Below are 16,545 nucleotides of genomic sequence, written 5' to 3' on the forward strand. Positions count from 1 at the left end.
CCACAATCCATAATCTCCATGAATTTCTGAATATTTTCCTGAAATCTGAACATAGATGTAGCAATATTATATTAGCAGACTATTTTTTTTAACATGTAAAAAAGGAATATTGGAGCAGAATGCACCAAACACTGAAACGATGGCATATACAATGTATACGCATAGATTTTTAAGTAACAATTCATTAGTACTAAATTTGGCCCAATCATCTATTCCATACAAATACAGAACTTCCTTATACTTCTTTCTGAGGCAGGTAATATTAAAGATTTCTTTTAGAGAAGGTTGACAGGTGGGAAGATACATACTTTCTAAATGCATTTATAAGGTGGGGGTTTCTGTTGTTTGGTTTGGGTTTCTTTTGTCCCTGCTGCATTGAAAATAATAAAACTGTGTTGCATCTGAAAATGAGGTGATTTTATATGGAAACAAGACAAACGAACAGCAGTAAAAAAGCAAACCAGAAATGTTCTTTGTTTCCAAGAATATTCTAAAGATGACAATATCAACTGTTTTTTAAATTAGGAACTCCTTTTAGCTGTGCAATTTAATCTTGGATTTTCAAGAGAGGCATTGTTAGTAAGAATTGCTTAGCACATGAAGCCGTGGAGCATTATAAGGGAATTCAGGGAAAGTGTGACAGACAGTCTGACTTACAAACATCAATTTTAGAAGAAAATAAATCTGACCTATGAGGCATGTCTGTTCAAACGGTTATAATTCACATTCTAGAAACCATGTTATGTTGATGAGGATCTCTACTATAGGAAACAGAAAAAGAGACAATGAATTAACCTAATAACTCTTCTGGCTTCTACTAGCACATCGTTTCCTAAAACCAGTAAGATTTTGGCTTATATATACAAACATCACAAATGTTTGCTCTAACATTTTACTTGAATCGTACATTATAAATTACCATAGCAAATATTCTACTGTTGCCTATTTGACAGTGGCACAATTCATAAGTATTTACACTATCGTTCTATTTTCATTTTGCTATATTTATCTTGTCTGCAATATACATGAGAAATTGATAGAAAATTATCAACTTTCATCATTATCCATTTCTCTTAAAAACAAAACAAAAAAAACCAAAACCACAAAAAAATATAACATATTCATCTCCCCTGATGACATTTATCAACTATTCATGTGTCTGGTCTGTAGAAGTCTCGCTTACATGTATTTTGTTTGGTTAAGGATGAGTCCTCATGGCATGAGATACAATTCAATATCATTTAACTGACAGAGAAAGTATCTGTGGATTATGTGCTGTGAGCACAAAAAATGGGCATTACTATATTAAGCATTAAAACCAAACTGCTAATCTGATCTCGTCTAGCTGTGCAGAATCACAGTATTTTGGTACCTACTTAAGAGCTTGTTTTGACTGACCTTTAAAAGTAGTTTTTCTCAGTTTTGTATTTTGTGATAAAATACATATTTCTATCATGTTACAGATTATATTTATCCATGGTAGATTACAAAGCCAATACTTTTTACTACTTATAATTCATCCCAGAGACCCTCCAGCAAGTGACAGAAATAGATAAAGGAATAAAAACTCTTATGTTTGCTTTAAGAGTGTTCAAGGGAAAACTGCAGAACATTTTCATCTGGTATTAAAATTACTTTGATTGCATCAAGCATAAAGCTGGATTTCTTACAAAGGATGGGCCTGAAAAGGAAGGCTAGAAGAAGACTGGTGCAGATCTGTCTTAGCAAAATGAAGTAGTAGTCAGAGAAAAATCACTTTTCTCCCTCAGAGTGTTGCAAATTAGCTAAGTGTACTAAATATGCTTCTCGGCCCACATTCTGAAATGCTGATGGATGATACATGCAAGGCAAAGCAAAAAGTCATTGGGAAAGGAATGAAGAATCTTCAATATGCATGATACAATGATCATCACAGAACAACATACCATACTTCAACCGGAGACTCAAAGAAGGCCAAAGAGAAGAAAACCAAAGCCAGCATTCTGAACAGAATGCCAAAAATCGTGATTCAGGTCTTGAAGCCCAGCTGAGCAACTGGCAGGTTTTCAACATCTGGGATGCGAGATTGCAGCAGATGGGGAGCCAGGGAATGAATTAAAAGTAAAAGCAGAGAAAGGCTGGATTTTTGAAGAGGGGAGATAGGACTCTGTATTTATACAGATGGATAACAGCATTACGCTTCAGAGATGAAAGGTACTACTTGAACTGGTGCTTCAGGAGCATAGGGAGCCCATAATGTGTCTCATGGCTTGTATTTCTACAGCTACACTTAACTGAAGTACAGATTTATAGAGTTATCTCTTGGAGATATCTAGGAGCATCTAAGAAACATTACAAGTGAAAATCATAGCAATCAAGCATAAACAAAGGATTTTGGGAAACAGCAAGAATCAGATATATCGAGGCATATATTATGCTTGTTGTATCATCAGATATAGAAGAACAAGGCTGGCAAAGTTTACCTCCGGGGAAAAAATAATGTAACAGCAAGGAAACAAATGAGCTTGAAAGCACAGAGCATCTGTTTCAGTCAGCTGAAAGGTGACAGGCTGGGGGAGGCAATTGTTTGCTGCCAGTATCCTGCCACAGGACTTTGGCAGGCTGACTGAATAGATTTTCTTTCTTTGAACAGCATCGGTTTTCAGATCAAGTGGTAAAACTTCACTCAGTACCAAAGACTGACATGTGTTACGTCTTTTTCATCAAAGTAGTTCTTACTGAAATGTTCTCTATCAGAAAGAATATTTCTCAGGTGGAAGGAGGTCCTGACCAATGAGGAAATTAAATTTCTGTTAGAAGAGAGTGAAAACAATCATTCTGAAAAAGGGGTAAGATTTACTTGAGATGGTGGAAGAACAATTTACCTCAATAGATTTTACATTCATGTTCACTGACACCTAAAAATCGATGTGCATACAGCTGAAAGAAGGGTCTAAGCAGAGGGAAGAAACACCAAGCCTCCCTCGCAAAAGCTCAGAACCATGAGCTCTAAAAGCGTGCAATACATTTTAAGAAGATGAATTGGGGGTTCTAAGAACTTGGAAGGGAGGACAAGTTTAACTCAACTCAGCAACAACAGTCAATTAGGTTGCACCTACCTGCGTAAGTAATGGGGCTGATTTTACCCCAGACTGTCTGTAAGGAGGTAAATGAGGAAAGATTTGTGACTCACCACAGAATGGGTTTGTGCCAAATAGGATTCATGATTTTTCCTCTTTGTAAACAAAATACATCATCCCCTCACAACCTGCCTTCACCAGAGCTTTTCGGTATGAGTTATTAAGATTTCTGAATACAATGTATTTTTCAGTGATCGAAATCAGGTTTTACATAAATACAAGGGGGTGAAACTGCACACAAGATAAAATGGAAAAAACGGCTGACAGTTTCCTTACATTTGTTCAAAGTTTTGTTATTCAGAACTTCAGAGGCTGGCACCTACTACTATAAAGGGAACACATTTTGACCTGGAAGGATCGAAGGTATAGTACTGAGCTCAGATTTTTCTTCTTTTGTTTCTTTTTAAAAGCCCTTTTAAGTTGGGGAAAATTCATGCATTGTCACCTCAGAGCACAATGTGATACAGCCAGCTGCTTCAGGCTGGCTACGGTGTGCAAAGTTCACTGTCATGACCGGCCGACTGCTCAGCTGTCAGGGAAAAATGAACAAATACAAAAAGGGGAACATGTGGCAGTTTTAGAAACACACTCTTCAATAAAGCATACTGTGAACTATAGACTATTGCACATTTCAACATGACACAAGAAAAACAGGGGGTTCAAAAAAGAATACACTTGTAACATAGAAATATACAGACTAGCTTGTGCACAGAAATCAAAACATGGTTAAACAAGACACCACTGCAGTCAAACCTGTCTTATAGTCTGCTTCGGATCTTAGTGACCGTAAGAAACTGGTCCAAACTGATTATCAGCAATACTTTTTTTTGTTACTTTTTTTCTTAAAAAAATATTTTGCGACCACATTTGATACACACATATATATATTCCGTGGTCGGGACAGACAGACTGAACTCGAGCAAGGCGAAATCAAAAGTGCAAAAATGTTCCAAAAAAATAAAAACAACAACCAAAAAAAATTATATGGAAGCATAAGCTAAAAATTTTCTGCATAGCTGAAATCTATTTAAAGCGAGTCCTTGGGAGGGGGCTGCTGACAGGAGGAGAAAGCAGTTTATTAAAATGTCTTCCGCATGGTTGTTTCAAATAATGCAAAAAAAAAGGTCATTTGCCGGCTTTTGAAGTATTTCACAGGCAGTTCACCCCTGCGTCCTTAGACACCATTGTGGTGGCAGCGCCTCCTTCTGCAAGGTAAACGGCGGTGCTGGATTTGGAGTGGACAGCCTGGTCGCTGCCGTTGTTGTTGACCTCGCAGTGCAGCGGCTCGGTGGAGATGACCCACGTGGAAGGACGCCACCGCTTCAGGGAGTATGGAGTTTTCACACGTTTCTTGATCTTTTCTCCTGAGCCCGATTTGCCGTCCTGCGAGGAGTCGCCTACTGAAGGGACGAGATAGAAATAAAAGAAAACCCAAACAGAAAACAAGAACAGAGTAGAAAACAGCATTACAAGGAAGATCCGACTGGAGAGTTCAGGGTTGTTACTCATGCAGAACAGAAGAACAGAACAAAATCTTATCACACAAAAGCAACCGGGTGGCAGAGACATGATACATACATCATCTACAGTAGCTGCCACTGAAACAAGGGGTCAGATTCTGTTCTCTGTCAGAAATTACTTCACTGAAGTAATTTGTGTTACCTTGACTGCACATTGGCATCAAACAGCAGAATCAGCATTTGACATTTGAGGGGCTTTTGCAATCATAGTATCTTATATTACCTGTAATGGGAGGTACAAAAAAATTGTCGCTAGGACAAGATGGCAAAGACTAAACTTCTTATCGTATAACCAAACCATAGGTCCCCATATCCTACTTCACCTGGCAAAGCATTTTACCTGAAGACAAAATGGTCCATTCTCTGTTAAGATCATGTCAGGATTTGGTATGCTGGGTTGCAAAACTTAACTTCAATCATGATAAAATTTTAGCAGTAAAAATCTGATTGTTAAAACCCCCTTTTACTTCATATAACCTTTAATCAAAGAAAGTTACTGCAATAATCTGTTTTCTTTACTTCAATCAGATGTCAGTTCAACATGGTAAGACAAAAATTAAGGTTTCTTACTTAAAAGGAATGCTTAAACATTTCACTGCTGAATATCCAACTACATTTCTTGAAAGGTTTGTTCTAGTTTCCTTCTAAACCTTTTCTTTCAGAACTTGCCTGGCCCCCCAGATTATTTCAGTAGTATCACAGCATCTGCCTAAACACAGTCAGAGGTTTGCAAGCACCTTTTCAGAGTCTGCAGTGCATACTGGAAATAAATTCACTTTAAAATGCACACTTAGGAGGCCTTTCCCACGGCTTCAACAGGCCCAAAGTCAAACTCGGAGGATGCACCTAATTAAACTAGAACTACATGGTTACATTCTTACTATAAAAAGGAGGGCCCCATTGTAACCTCTTAGATCTTTGGCCATAAAACTCTTAAGGCAGTTATTTTGAAGGAGTCTATTAAAATCGATTCTAACTACTTTGATTAATTTTTAATATGTACATGGTGAACTAATGAAGGATTGACAGAATTGTTGGAGCCAAGCAGAGAAAGCCTGAACCTCTGTCTAGGCTAGGCTAATACAATCAAATCAGTTGCTTTAAAAGTAATGAAGCATGTCAGTAGTTACTATAATAAACTATTTTAATCAATGTACCTTAGAGCCAGCTACTCTTAAGAGAATGACGAGAAATAAGGAAAAGAGATATAATGTGCCCCTGAAGGAACAAATAGGAAGCTTTTTCAATATACTTTGAAGCTGCCAAGGTAGGTGCCTTGCAAGGAATAATGAAAGTTAGAAATTACTCCCTTCCCAGTCAGAGTAGACAGGTTATAAAAAGACAGATGTATTTCATGCATGTGGAAGGAAGATAGTGACCTAACGTGCCGGAGTTGATGGAAACAGGACTTTACCAAGGAGATGAAAATTGTGCTGATAGAAATTAAATTTCTATGGGATTTAGTGAGTATGCTTTGAGGAGGGACAGCAGAGGCAGAAGTGTTTTCTATTCTACCAGACAGATGTAGCTATTAAGTAAAAAAAGCATCAGGGAAACTGTTCAAGTCCTGCAGGCACTTACACTGCATACTACTGCTATCCAAACTATTTGTGGCTGATAGATCCAGCGAGTTAGGCCTCTGTGCTCTTCTAGTCTGGGTCTGCCCAGGATTTCTCACTACATTCTGGACACTGACTGTAGCTGCGTCTTGCACTGGACACGGGTTACTGTTGTTGTTGTTGGCATTTGTTCTGCCAGTATCCAGTGGTCGCTCTCTCCTGTCTACTAGACGGTCCAGAACACCTTCATCATGGCCAACTTGCTGCTCCCGCCTCAACAAGGGTTCATGCTCATCAGGGCTTGAATTAATATTTAGCCGACTATCCTCTCCACTGAACTGGTTCTGGAGGATTTCCTGGGCCCTTTGTGCTACCGAACTGGTGGTCTGGCCAGACGGCACCGTGCCATTGGCATACTGGGTTGTGCCAGCATGAGAGTTTATGCTGTGGCTTCTCCCAGCCACTCCGTTCATGGTAACTGTCACAACATGAGGTTCTGCAGCATTGATAGTGTTCATCTTGGCAACGCCTGTTTCCACTTGCTTCAAGTTTGATTTGTGCTTGCCACCAAATTTTAATCGTGGCTCCTTTGTTGAATTTTTGGTGTTCAGGGGGAGGCTTGTAGGCCTCTTCGGAAGGTTCTGTTGCTTGGGTAGAGGATACACCTGAGCAGATGGGACATCCGGAATCAAGCATGCTTGACCATTGCCAGCCTGTGTGAAGTCCTGTTGTCCTGTCACCTCTACTGCAAGTTTTATCAGTGGATAAAGCAAGCTGGAACTAGTGCTGCTGAGTGGATCTGGCCCGCTAAACTGCTTAAGCGAATGTTCCATCAGATTCTCATCAGAGCTTTCTTTCAGGTTCTTATCCACTTCTTTTGGATCCAATTTATTTGTCTCTAAGTCCTCCTCTGTTAACTGCAGACAAACAGGGGTGGGCCCACCCAGCTGCATGACATTTGTGGTATGTAAGTTTGTTTCATCCGAATAAGGCATTTCGGATATGGTGGTCATGCCAGTGCTAGGAGTGAGGCCAGTTGTATTGGTGGTGGTTGTGTTGGTGGACAAACTGGTGACACTTGTCTCAGGACTAGGGATGCGAGCTTGCGCTTGCTGCCGCTCATAGTTAATGGAGTTTCTGTTCTTCTCCCCTGAAGTCAATGGTGTAGTGGACATTGAATGTTCAGAAGAAATGTTCTTCACTATGCTGTCAGTGTGGTGGATTGAATCTTCAATGTAGGAAGAGGAAGAGTAATCTGGATATGGCCTTATCTTTGATACACGTCTATGATGTGACAGATTCCTTTAAGAAAAAAAATAAGTGACAGTAAGATCATATACGTAAAAATCACCTCATATTACAAAGCCTCTCATTTAAGAGAGCTGGATGTCTGTTTCTTTCCATGCATAAACTAAGGACAGATACAGTATAAACTGAGATGTTCCAGTAACTTCCTTGAAAAATCCTGGGTAGCAGAAAATCGGTTTTACTAGGACAGCTATTGTGTCATGGATGGTGTTTATACAACTAAACTGGCTAACAGTAATTTTCTTCTATTTGTCCAGTATGCTGTTTGTCCAGTTCACTGCTAAGGTACTGCTCTAGCTGCAGAGAAGCGATACTGAAGGAGGACAACAAGAATTAACCACACAAGATGGATAAACTGATGCTGGGAAAAAGTCACAAGGTCCTAAACAATGAAAAATCTAATATTTCAACAATTGAGGTATTCTGCGATTTGCAAGATTTTTTAAGACAATAAATTCTGCTATATATAGCAACATTGCTCTCAAATCCAGATCTCTAGTGTATACTATTAAGCACAAATGTCAGTTCTGCAAATTCTCACTCCCTCTGGATCATACATAAGCAGACAAGGCACAGCACTTCTCTCCCTGGGGTCAGAATAATGATGACTTAAATGATGGCCCCACAGCTCTTTAATTGAAAAGCTGCAGGCTTGAGACTCGGTGATCTCCTGAGCTCAGATTGCCTGCAAATTCAGTTTTGAGTAGGACACTTTAAACAGCAGTTTTATGCATCATTTAGCAAGTCCTTAAAGAGAATTCAGTCACTTCATATCTTTGCAAGCCTGTCTAGACAGTTTGCCTAAGTCCAGTTTAAAAGGCCCCCCTGTGAGAAGTACAGGTGTTTGCATAAAAGGTGTTTTAATTCTGAGGACACACAGGAGATCTTAAGAACACAAGTGCTCAGGATTATGTCATACAATACCCATATGTAGACTAGCTCACGTAACACCCCCACTTCATGCCTGCAGAAACACCAAGCTAGCTCTAGCTTCCTTTCTAGAGTTGAGCTGAGCATTGCATTGGGCATTTGCTGCTGACTAAAACCAAATGTTTTCTCTTCTTACCGCTCATTCTGCATGGCAGTTGACATAGGGTTGACGGTTGGACTGACTGATTTATTTCTCTCCCAAATCATCATGAGTTCCGCCATTCTCTCCTCAGCACACTGCGCTGTTAGTCGAGCTTCAGCATCTTGATCCCAACAGTCTTCAATTGTTTCTTTAAGCGACCTCACAGCCTGCCAAGAAACAAATAAAACCCCTTTATCTTGTATTTTCCCTTCATACTGTGCTTCTAATTTACTTTTTTATGACAGCATTCTGTACACATGAAAATAGTCACAAGCTGGTGAGAAACAGAATATACACAATCTCAATTAAAACTAATTTACCTTAGTATCAGAAATATGCAGGACTATTATCATACCTCACACACACACCAACTGGGAAGACAATTACTTGGGAAAAGCTACATTCACCAATGTCCATACAACCTGCAGCCAGCCCTCTCTGGTTAATTCATGCTCAGCTCACTCTCCCTGCCTTACGAAAGCTGTGTACTAAGGATTGATGATACTCTGGAAATTGTCATCCCCACAATTCAGCTAATGGTCCCTGCCTTGCTTCCCTGCACTGTATATGCAAATAACACAGCCTTGCCCATTTCATCATGCTTTTCTTCTTCTGTTCACTACTGTAACATCCAAATGCCTCATAAATATCAGTGAATTTGTCTGTGCTATGGGAGAATATTATTGCTGCCCTTCTTTTACAGACGGAGAAACACAAACACACACACATTCCTGGGATCACACTGGCGGGTGAATGGTGCAGTCAGAATTAGAGCTCAAGACCTCCAAAATGTGCTGCCATATGGTCAGAGACCTGGAGAGGAGACAACTGAAATTACGAGCAATGAACACTTCTTGCTTCCACTGCATCCGGAGTACAAAAAACAGGCAGAGATTTATTGGCCCCTGCTGTCAGTCTGTGGCCCAGGAATAGAATATGATCTGCCAGAACATCTCACATCTACAGCCAAGCTTTAACCTCTCCAGCACCAATGACTGTGCACAGTCCCAGCTGGGCATTAAGGCATTCAGTGGGTCCTGCTGACTGCTTCTGTGCCAGAACTGCCTTGTCCACTTCTGGCAGTGAAAGCCAGGACTAGCTCTGCATACTAGCCAAGAGTTCCTAATCCACAGAACAGGCTCCTGGCATCGCCTGCATCTGGCAAGTCACTGCTGCTTAGTGATGCAGCTATGGTTGCACAGGTGGGGATAAGCTCCCACACGAGCAAACCTTTTATCTCCCTTCCCATAGCAGGTAAAGGAAGGCCTAAGCAACTACACCCCTCCCAGCTAAGGAACGCAAGTCTAAAAGCATTCTCAGGGTCAATGGCAGAATAGTGTACTGGATCCATTTTTTCCCCCAGAATAAGAAGCCTTCATTTGGCTTTCAGAACTTCATTTAGTCACAGTTACAATGTATCTAATGAACACCCTAAACTCCCCTCTTGCCCCCTCTCCCCTACAGGTTTCACCAGCAGTAAATTTAGCCAGTGCTCAATTGAATATTGTCTCTCTTCTAACAGATCCTTTCCTTTTGATGTTTTAAGGATCATGAAAGAAGCACAGTGATGACTGTACAGACAGTTAACAGAAGTCAAGTTCTAGACCTTCACATTTACCACTGTAACGTGTTTTCTATTAATTTCAGGTTCAAAGAGATCCATCCTAAAATGCACTATTTAGAAATTTTAGTACTCAAAAAAGATAGAAGGGACAGGAAATCTACATTATTCTTTTCCTCTGTTAATATCCTTCAGTCCTGACCTTTGAAGTCAAGCTTGGGCTCTGCTCTGGCTCTGGCAGATGAAAGAATGTTACTAACATCTCAACTCAGTTTATAGCCCTTGAATTATTTTATGCACATCATCTGCTTAGATTGGCGATGTATACTGTGAAAAACAATACCGCTAATCAAGGTCTGTATCATAACGCATATGTTCAGGAGGCAAACTGAGACTGCATAGGTAATCATAAATTTAGGATACTACATCTTTTGAGTGCCTTAATTATGTGACCTACAAAATAAAGCATTAATTTTTATTTCTCAAATGAAAAAGACAAATAAATTTCTCCAATAGACAAATTTGCATGAAAGTGTTATAATCCAACAGAGATTATAACAGAGAGCAGAGCTTTAAATAATGGACAGAAGCCTTTCATCCCATGCATTAGATACAGCAGGTTAGGACTTGGGTCCAGGGTGAGGCTATTTGAAGCTTTATTTTCTACATTATGTCTCCTAGAGTGCTCATTCAGATGTTATCCCAGATCAGCACGGGGTGGAGTAGGTTGCTTGATGCACATAAGAGACCTATGGATTGCTTATTTCTTCTTCTTTTCTCTTAAAGCAATGATGCAGATCCACACCTAGAGCTGGACTTATTATCCTCATCACTAATTACTATGTTTAATTTTTGCAGAAACATCAGTGACAACACAACGAATGTGCGAGACAGTTTAAATCTGGGGATCACCCAATAGTGCTGAAGTCTATCAGCTTGTTAGGCCGTAATTAACATTTAAAATGGTAGTCTGCATAACAAAACAAACCTCCTTGAACTGTTTTAGTCATAACTGTCTTCAAAACCAGCTGTCGAGCTTGGTTCTTCCAACACTGCATTTGCCAACATGGCCATAGTTAAAACAGTTGCTGCTTGATTTCCCATAGAGTTTGGGTGTGGATTGTTTTTTCTCTCTTCCCCCAACCGAGACCAGCTGGCCAAAACTGTGTCATGAAAGAACTCCTCTATGAAGCTCTCAACTCAGTTACAACATGTTTTACACCACTGCTAATACTGGAGGCTATGCTCCTCTCTGAAAACTGTTTCATACATATTTACAAGTACCAGCACAGATGAGGCCTTAGGCTCCCCATTATCTGCACAGTAGCTACATACTTATCAACTAGCAAAGTCTCTGAAGATTGCAGGGTGTAATTTCAGTAAGGGAATAAATAAAAGTATCATTTAAAGTAAGAGTCAACTATATTGTTTTCATACTCGCAATCCAACTAATTTAGCTTAAACAAGTTAGCATGTATCAGGTGGAGCCCAGTAGTAACTGTTTTGCATTTCACTTTGCTTTTAATAAAAGACAAGCACCCCCCCCCACTAAGAGCATTCGCATTACCTCACCTTTGCTGCAGATGAAAGCAAGCACACAGACTCTTACCAGAGTTCTGACTTGCCATAACTTGTTGGCCTGCAGCAGCAAGCAGGGCTCTAAGCCACAGCTATACTAATGCAAAACAACATCACTATGTTTATAGTCTTGAAAAGAAAAATTGCAGATCAAGTGAAGCCATATAAAATTCCTAATGTAGTTATAATGAAATGATTGCTAGAAGCTGTAGCCTCTGCAAACTCTGAAGATTATACAACTTCAGAGAAAGCATTACAGTGTGTATAGATGTTAGTTCTGGAAGAGGATATTTACATTTTTTGCCAACTACTTTAGGGTATTATTAGTTTATAAGATGTCAAAGGCAGAAAATGCTTTTATGTTTCTCATCCAGCACACAGAGAACATATGGGCACTTCGTGTATAATACTACAGACACTGTCTAACAATTAATATAACAAGTTGTCTTTTGTGTATCGCACTCCAGTATCCGATAATAACCAAAGTATTTTTTCTTAAAAGAAATGTAGCTTTCATGTGAGTGGCTTTTCTAAAACAGAATTGAATATCCACTAGGTCCAGACACAAGCAGCTCCCAATCCTTAATTACTAACAATAATTCAAAGGAAAGAATGTATTAAAAAATTGCTTTTAAGAAATGACTACACCCTAATGATTGTTTCTTTGAAAAGATTCTATCTCACCAGGCTGTTCTCTTTCCATGCTTCTGGGAATTTTGGTCTTTGCTTCTCTCTAGACACCAAGACTTGCATATCTTCAAAAGTGGGATGGTTTCCGACTTCTGTCTGGAAAGCCATCTGGTACTCTGGCACAGATTCCCCTGTTAGCAAAAGAAAGGAAGAAAAAAAATCACTGATAAAAGGCAGAGCAAGGGCTTTCAGCTGATGAAACCCAGTATCAAAGTTGTTGTCTATTGAAATGTTCTCCACTTTCCCTCAAAGTCTAACTTCAAAAAAACTCAGGTGATTTAATTGCAAGAATTAAGCATTGTTCAGCAATGTCTCTGAGGATAACATCTCCAAACTCTGCTGGCTGAGTGGCACATTCAGAATGTCTCAAGAGCCTGAGGATGACACCTAATTTCTGTGCAATGTCACTACTGACTGTATTAACGTACTTCATTTCAGAGGAAGCCCAGTGAGATGAAAGATCTGTCCACAGAAACTGCAGCTGTTCTACTACAGAGAGAATGCTGCATGTCAAACTAGTTCTATATGCTCTATCTTGGGAAGAAGGTGCTGGTTGTGATACAATCTTGTGTTACATTTTAAAAGACTACTTCCTCTTCTTTTATGTTATAGGTATGCAGGATTTCCCTGAGTTTTGAATGTCACTAGCAGAAATAAAAGCATGACTGAATAAAGGCTACATTAAATCACAGAACTTTCCCATCTATTCTTTCATGAGGGAAGTCTGAAAGTCACTTTAGGCACTTTTATCAGTTTCAAGAACTGGAAGTACTGCCCTTGCCATAAGCCCAGCTCTCAGTGTTTGTAAACGCTTGATAATAATGTTCAAATTATACTTACCATGAGGCCTGCAAACTGCTTAAACAGGGAATTTAAAGTCTTTTGAGCATGAACTGTGCTCCACACTCAATTACTCTCTATCGAGAACAATCATCTTGAACGCTAGATGGCACCGACTTAATGGCAAAAACAATTGAGAACATTATTTCCCTTCTTCCCTTTAGAAAGCCATGGCAAGGGAGTAGCTTTGGTTGCTAGTACCACTTTCTAGTATTGTGCGGTTTTCCATTTCATTTAGTTACCTGGGAAGAGGTCTGTACATCTCATAAATATCTCCCAGTAGATAAGGCCTAGCGCATACATATCTACTTGTTTCAATGCAGATTCACAATCCCTCAAGTTCACTGCTCCTTCAAGAACTTCTGGGGCCATATAGCGGATTGTACCAACCTGGAAAACAGAAAATCAAAGCTCTTAATCAGGCAGTGATTTCCAAATTCAATTTATTATTGGGATTTATATTTTTTAACTATCCCACTTTTTTGATAGTTTCTACACTCAAAGAAAATGCAGTCCTGTTCTAATCAATGTCCCCAGTTTCTAGACTCTTATCAGGAGCTGAGTCATAATAAGTCCCTTCTCCTACTCTATCACTTTATTTGCATGTACCAAAACAATTTTGTCCCTTACTCAATGTTCTCTTCAGTTATATGATATAACAGAAATGTTTCTTTTCCCTGAAATTACTCTGTTAACACCAAGGTATGGATCATAATGGAAGAGGATGCTGAACAAGGAACTTATTCTCTATATCCCTGGACTGTCAGCAAGGCTCTCCCCTACATCTTCCACAGTCAAAGGCTATTAAAAGCCTTGCAGCTTTTATTATCATTTCCAATATGACATATGTTAGATTAGAGCAATCACTCATCAGTACTTGTAGGACAGTATTTTGTCATGGGACTATTCCATACCCCTCCATTTCAAACAGTGGTTTCCCTGTTTCTTTGTTCAGTAGATCTGTACTGATCAGGGGAGATCTGTAAAGAGGACCTGTGCATTAGGTATTGTTAATGTAGCACCTGTTTTCTAAGGGAAGGTGATTAGCACTGGAAAAACACATTCTTTGAATGGAATGTAAGCATTTTCTGTAAAAGCACAAAACCAACAAATACGCTGAACCATTATTTGTTTAAGAGTCTCACTGTATTTCCGTAGCCTATATTCAGGTGTCAGTGTATTTATGCTTATACAAAAAAAGAAAACTACAAACCCCCCACTCTCTGAATCAGCACATCACAGAAGCCTAAGAAATCAATTTCTTCTTTCTGCCCAGAATCCATTCTAACCCACTCCTAGCAGATGTTTCCCCAATCTGTTCCTTAAATGCCTAAAATGATGCAAATTCTATATAACCTACCTCAGCAGTCCATTCCAGACCTTGGCTGCCTTCTATCGATTAGAAAGATTTCTTCATAACTAACCTAATTTTTTTCTTTCTGCAACATACTGCCATTACCTCTTGTCCTATCCACACTGAATGCAAATAGTTTTTTCCTTTCTCATAGCAGCTGTTTACATATTTGAAGACCTGTCTCTTGTCTTTACTTCCCTAAACAACCCTCATTCTTTCATCTTTTCCCAGAAGCTACTCTTTCAAGTACTCCCTGTTATATTGTCTCTGTTCTTTCTCAGCTGGTCCATATCTTTCTACACGCACTTACTCTCCCAGGTCCAGAAAACTGCAGATGACACACAGAGGAATGGCTGCAGGATGTAAAGTGCAGTATGTCACCATCTCAGAAACATTAACACCAAAACCACCAAAGAACGTTTGGTCTTTGGTTGATACTTCCAGTATAAGACTGAAGGGACCTGTACCACATCACTGCAAGCAATATGGCAACCAAACCTACCTTGCATCTTTTTGCATCTCACACAGAAAAGTTCAGCCTCCAGGGCTGACTGACAGTCTATCACCTTTCAAAATGCTAGATTTAGTTTTGAGTGGTCTGAGAATAAAACCAGATTCTTTCTATCAAGGTTTTAGCCACTTCTTACCCATATTGCAACTATTTCTCCTTACTGAAATTGTACCACCTTAACGTTCACCTTGTAACAACAAACCCAACTATTTCTCAATGTTACTATAATTTTTCTTTCTTTATCCTCATTTGTACTTACCTCACTAATGGCTGCATTATCCTCCTCACCTGGGCGTACCAGTCTGTTTCCAGTCAGCTTCATGGAGAGCCCAAAATCACTAATTACACATGTTCCATCATTCTTCACCAGGACATTACGGCTGTTCAAGTCACGATGGGATATTGCAGGCTTGTAATGGTCTATTTGGACATACGGAAGTGCTTGTTACTATTTGAGCAGTTCTACTGTTCGGCAAAATGAGAACACCTCATTATGTCTACTCGGCTATTACAAACAGAAAATCAACATCTTTTAGAAAGCTAACATTTTTGTTTCTTTATAATGAGCTCCACAGCATGCTAGCTATAGAAAACTGACTGGCATTCGGGGTTTCACTGTAGCTATACATTGTATTAGGCTAATGCTATATATAGTTTCAGTGTTTGCCAAGAAACTCCTTTCCAAGGATATTTCGGCATAATTTCGGCAGGGGAGACATCGTGTACTTGAACACAGACCTGCTGCCACAGCCCTGACAGCCATTCCAAATGCTCTCTCTCATATCCACAACTCCTGTGTCAAATACAGCCCCAACTATTTACATTATGATTGGAATTGGCACCTATTCAGAAGATGCTTAGACCCCCCCTCAGGGGTCGGTGCTGGGACCAGTGCTGTTTAGTATTTTCATCAACGACCTGGATGAGGGAACTGAGTGTACCCTCAGCAAGTTTGCTGATGATACTAAGCTGGGAGGAGTGGCTGACACACCAGAGGGCTGTGTTGCCATTCAGCGAGACCTGGACAGGCTGGAGAGTTGGGCGGAGAGGAACTTGATGAAATTCAACAAGGGCAAGTGTAGAGTCCTGCATCCGGGGAAGAACAACCCCATGTACCAGTACAGGCTGGGGCCTGACCTGCTGGACAGTAGTGAAGGGGAAAGGGACCTGGGGGTCCTGGTGGATAGCAGGATGACCATGAGCCAGCAATGTGCCCTTGTGGCCAAGAAGGCCAATGGCATCCTAGGGTGCATTAGAAAGGGTGTGGTTAGTAGGTCAAGAGAGGTTCTCCTCCCCCTCTACTCTGCCTTGGTGAGGCCGCATCTGGAATACTGTGTCCAGTTCTGGGCCCCTCAGTTCAAGAAGGACAGGGACCTGCTGGAGAGAGTCCAGCGCAGGGCAACGAAGATGATTAAGGGAGTGGAACATCTCCC

General features: G+C 40.1%; 1 protein-coding gene across 3 annotated transcripts in view; it reads right to left on the bottom strand.

Annotated features, from left to right (window-relative positions):
- Positions 1-3,691: 3,691 nt before the first annotated feature.
- Positions 3,692-16,545, bottom strand: part of BMPR2 (bone morphogenetic protein receptor type 2) — a 104,536-nt gene continuing 91,682 nt past the window's right edge. The window contains exons 8-14 of one of the 3 annotated variants that reach the window (XM_061456088.1): positions 15,372-15,532; positions 13,490-13,637; positions 12,402-12,538; positions 8,573-8,745; positions 6,221-7,500; positions 4,782-4,862; positions 4,386-4,519 (exon numbers count right to left, since the gene is read on the bottom strand). In XM_061456088.1, the coding sequence (XP_061312072.1) occupies positions 4,813-4,862; positions 6,221-7,500; positions 8,573-8,745; positions 12,402-12,538; positions 13,490-13,637; positions 15,372-15,532 (1,949 nt within the window). In that variant the 3' untranslated portion in view covers positions 4,386-4,519; positions 4,782-4,812. Of the gene's footprint in view, positions 4,520-4,781; positions 4,863-6,220; positions 7,501-8,572; positions 8,746-12,401; positions 12,539-13,489; positions 13,638-15,371; positions 15,533-16,545 lie in introns of all 3 variants that reach the window. The other 2 variants (XM_061456081.1, XM_061456071.1) reach the window with 2 other exon arrangements.

Source organism: Pezoporus flaviventris, unplaced genomic scaffold (genome assembly GCF_033815535.1).
Source record: "Pezoporus flaviventris isolate CSIRO_AGI_PZ_B2104156 unplaced genomic scaffold, CSIRO_AGI_Pfla_v1 ptg000001l, whole genome shotgun sequence".
Classification (NCBI taxonomy): Eukaryota; Metazoa; Chordata; class Aves; order Psittaciformes; family Psittacidae; genus Pezoporus; species Pezoporus flaviventris.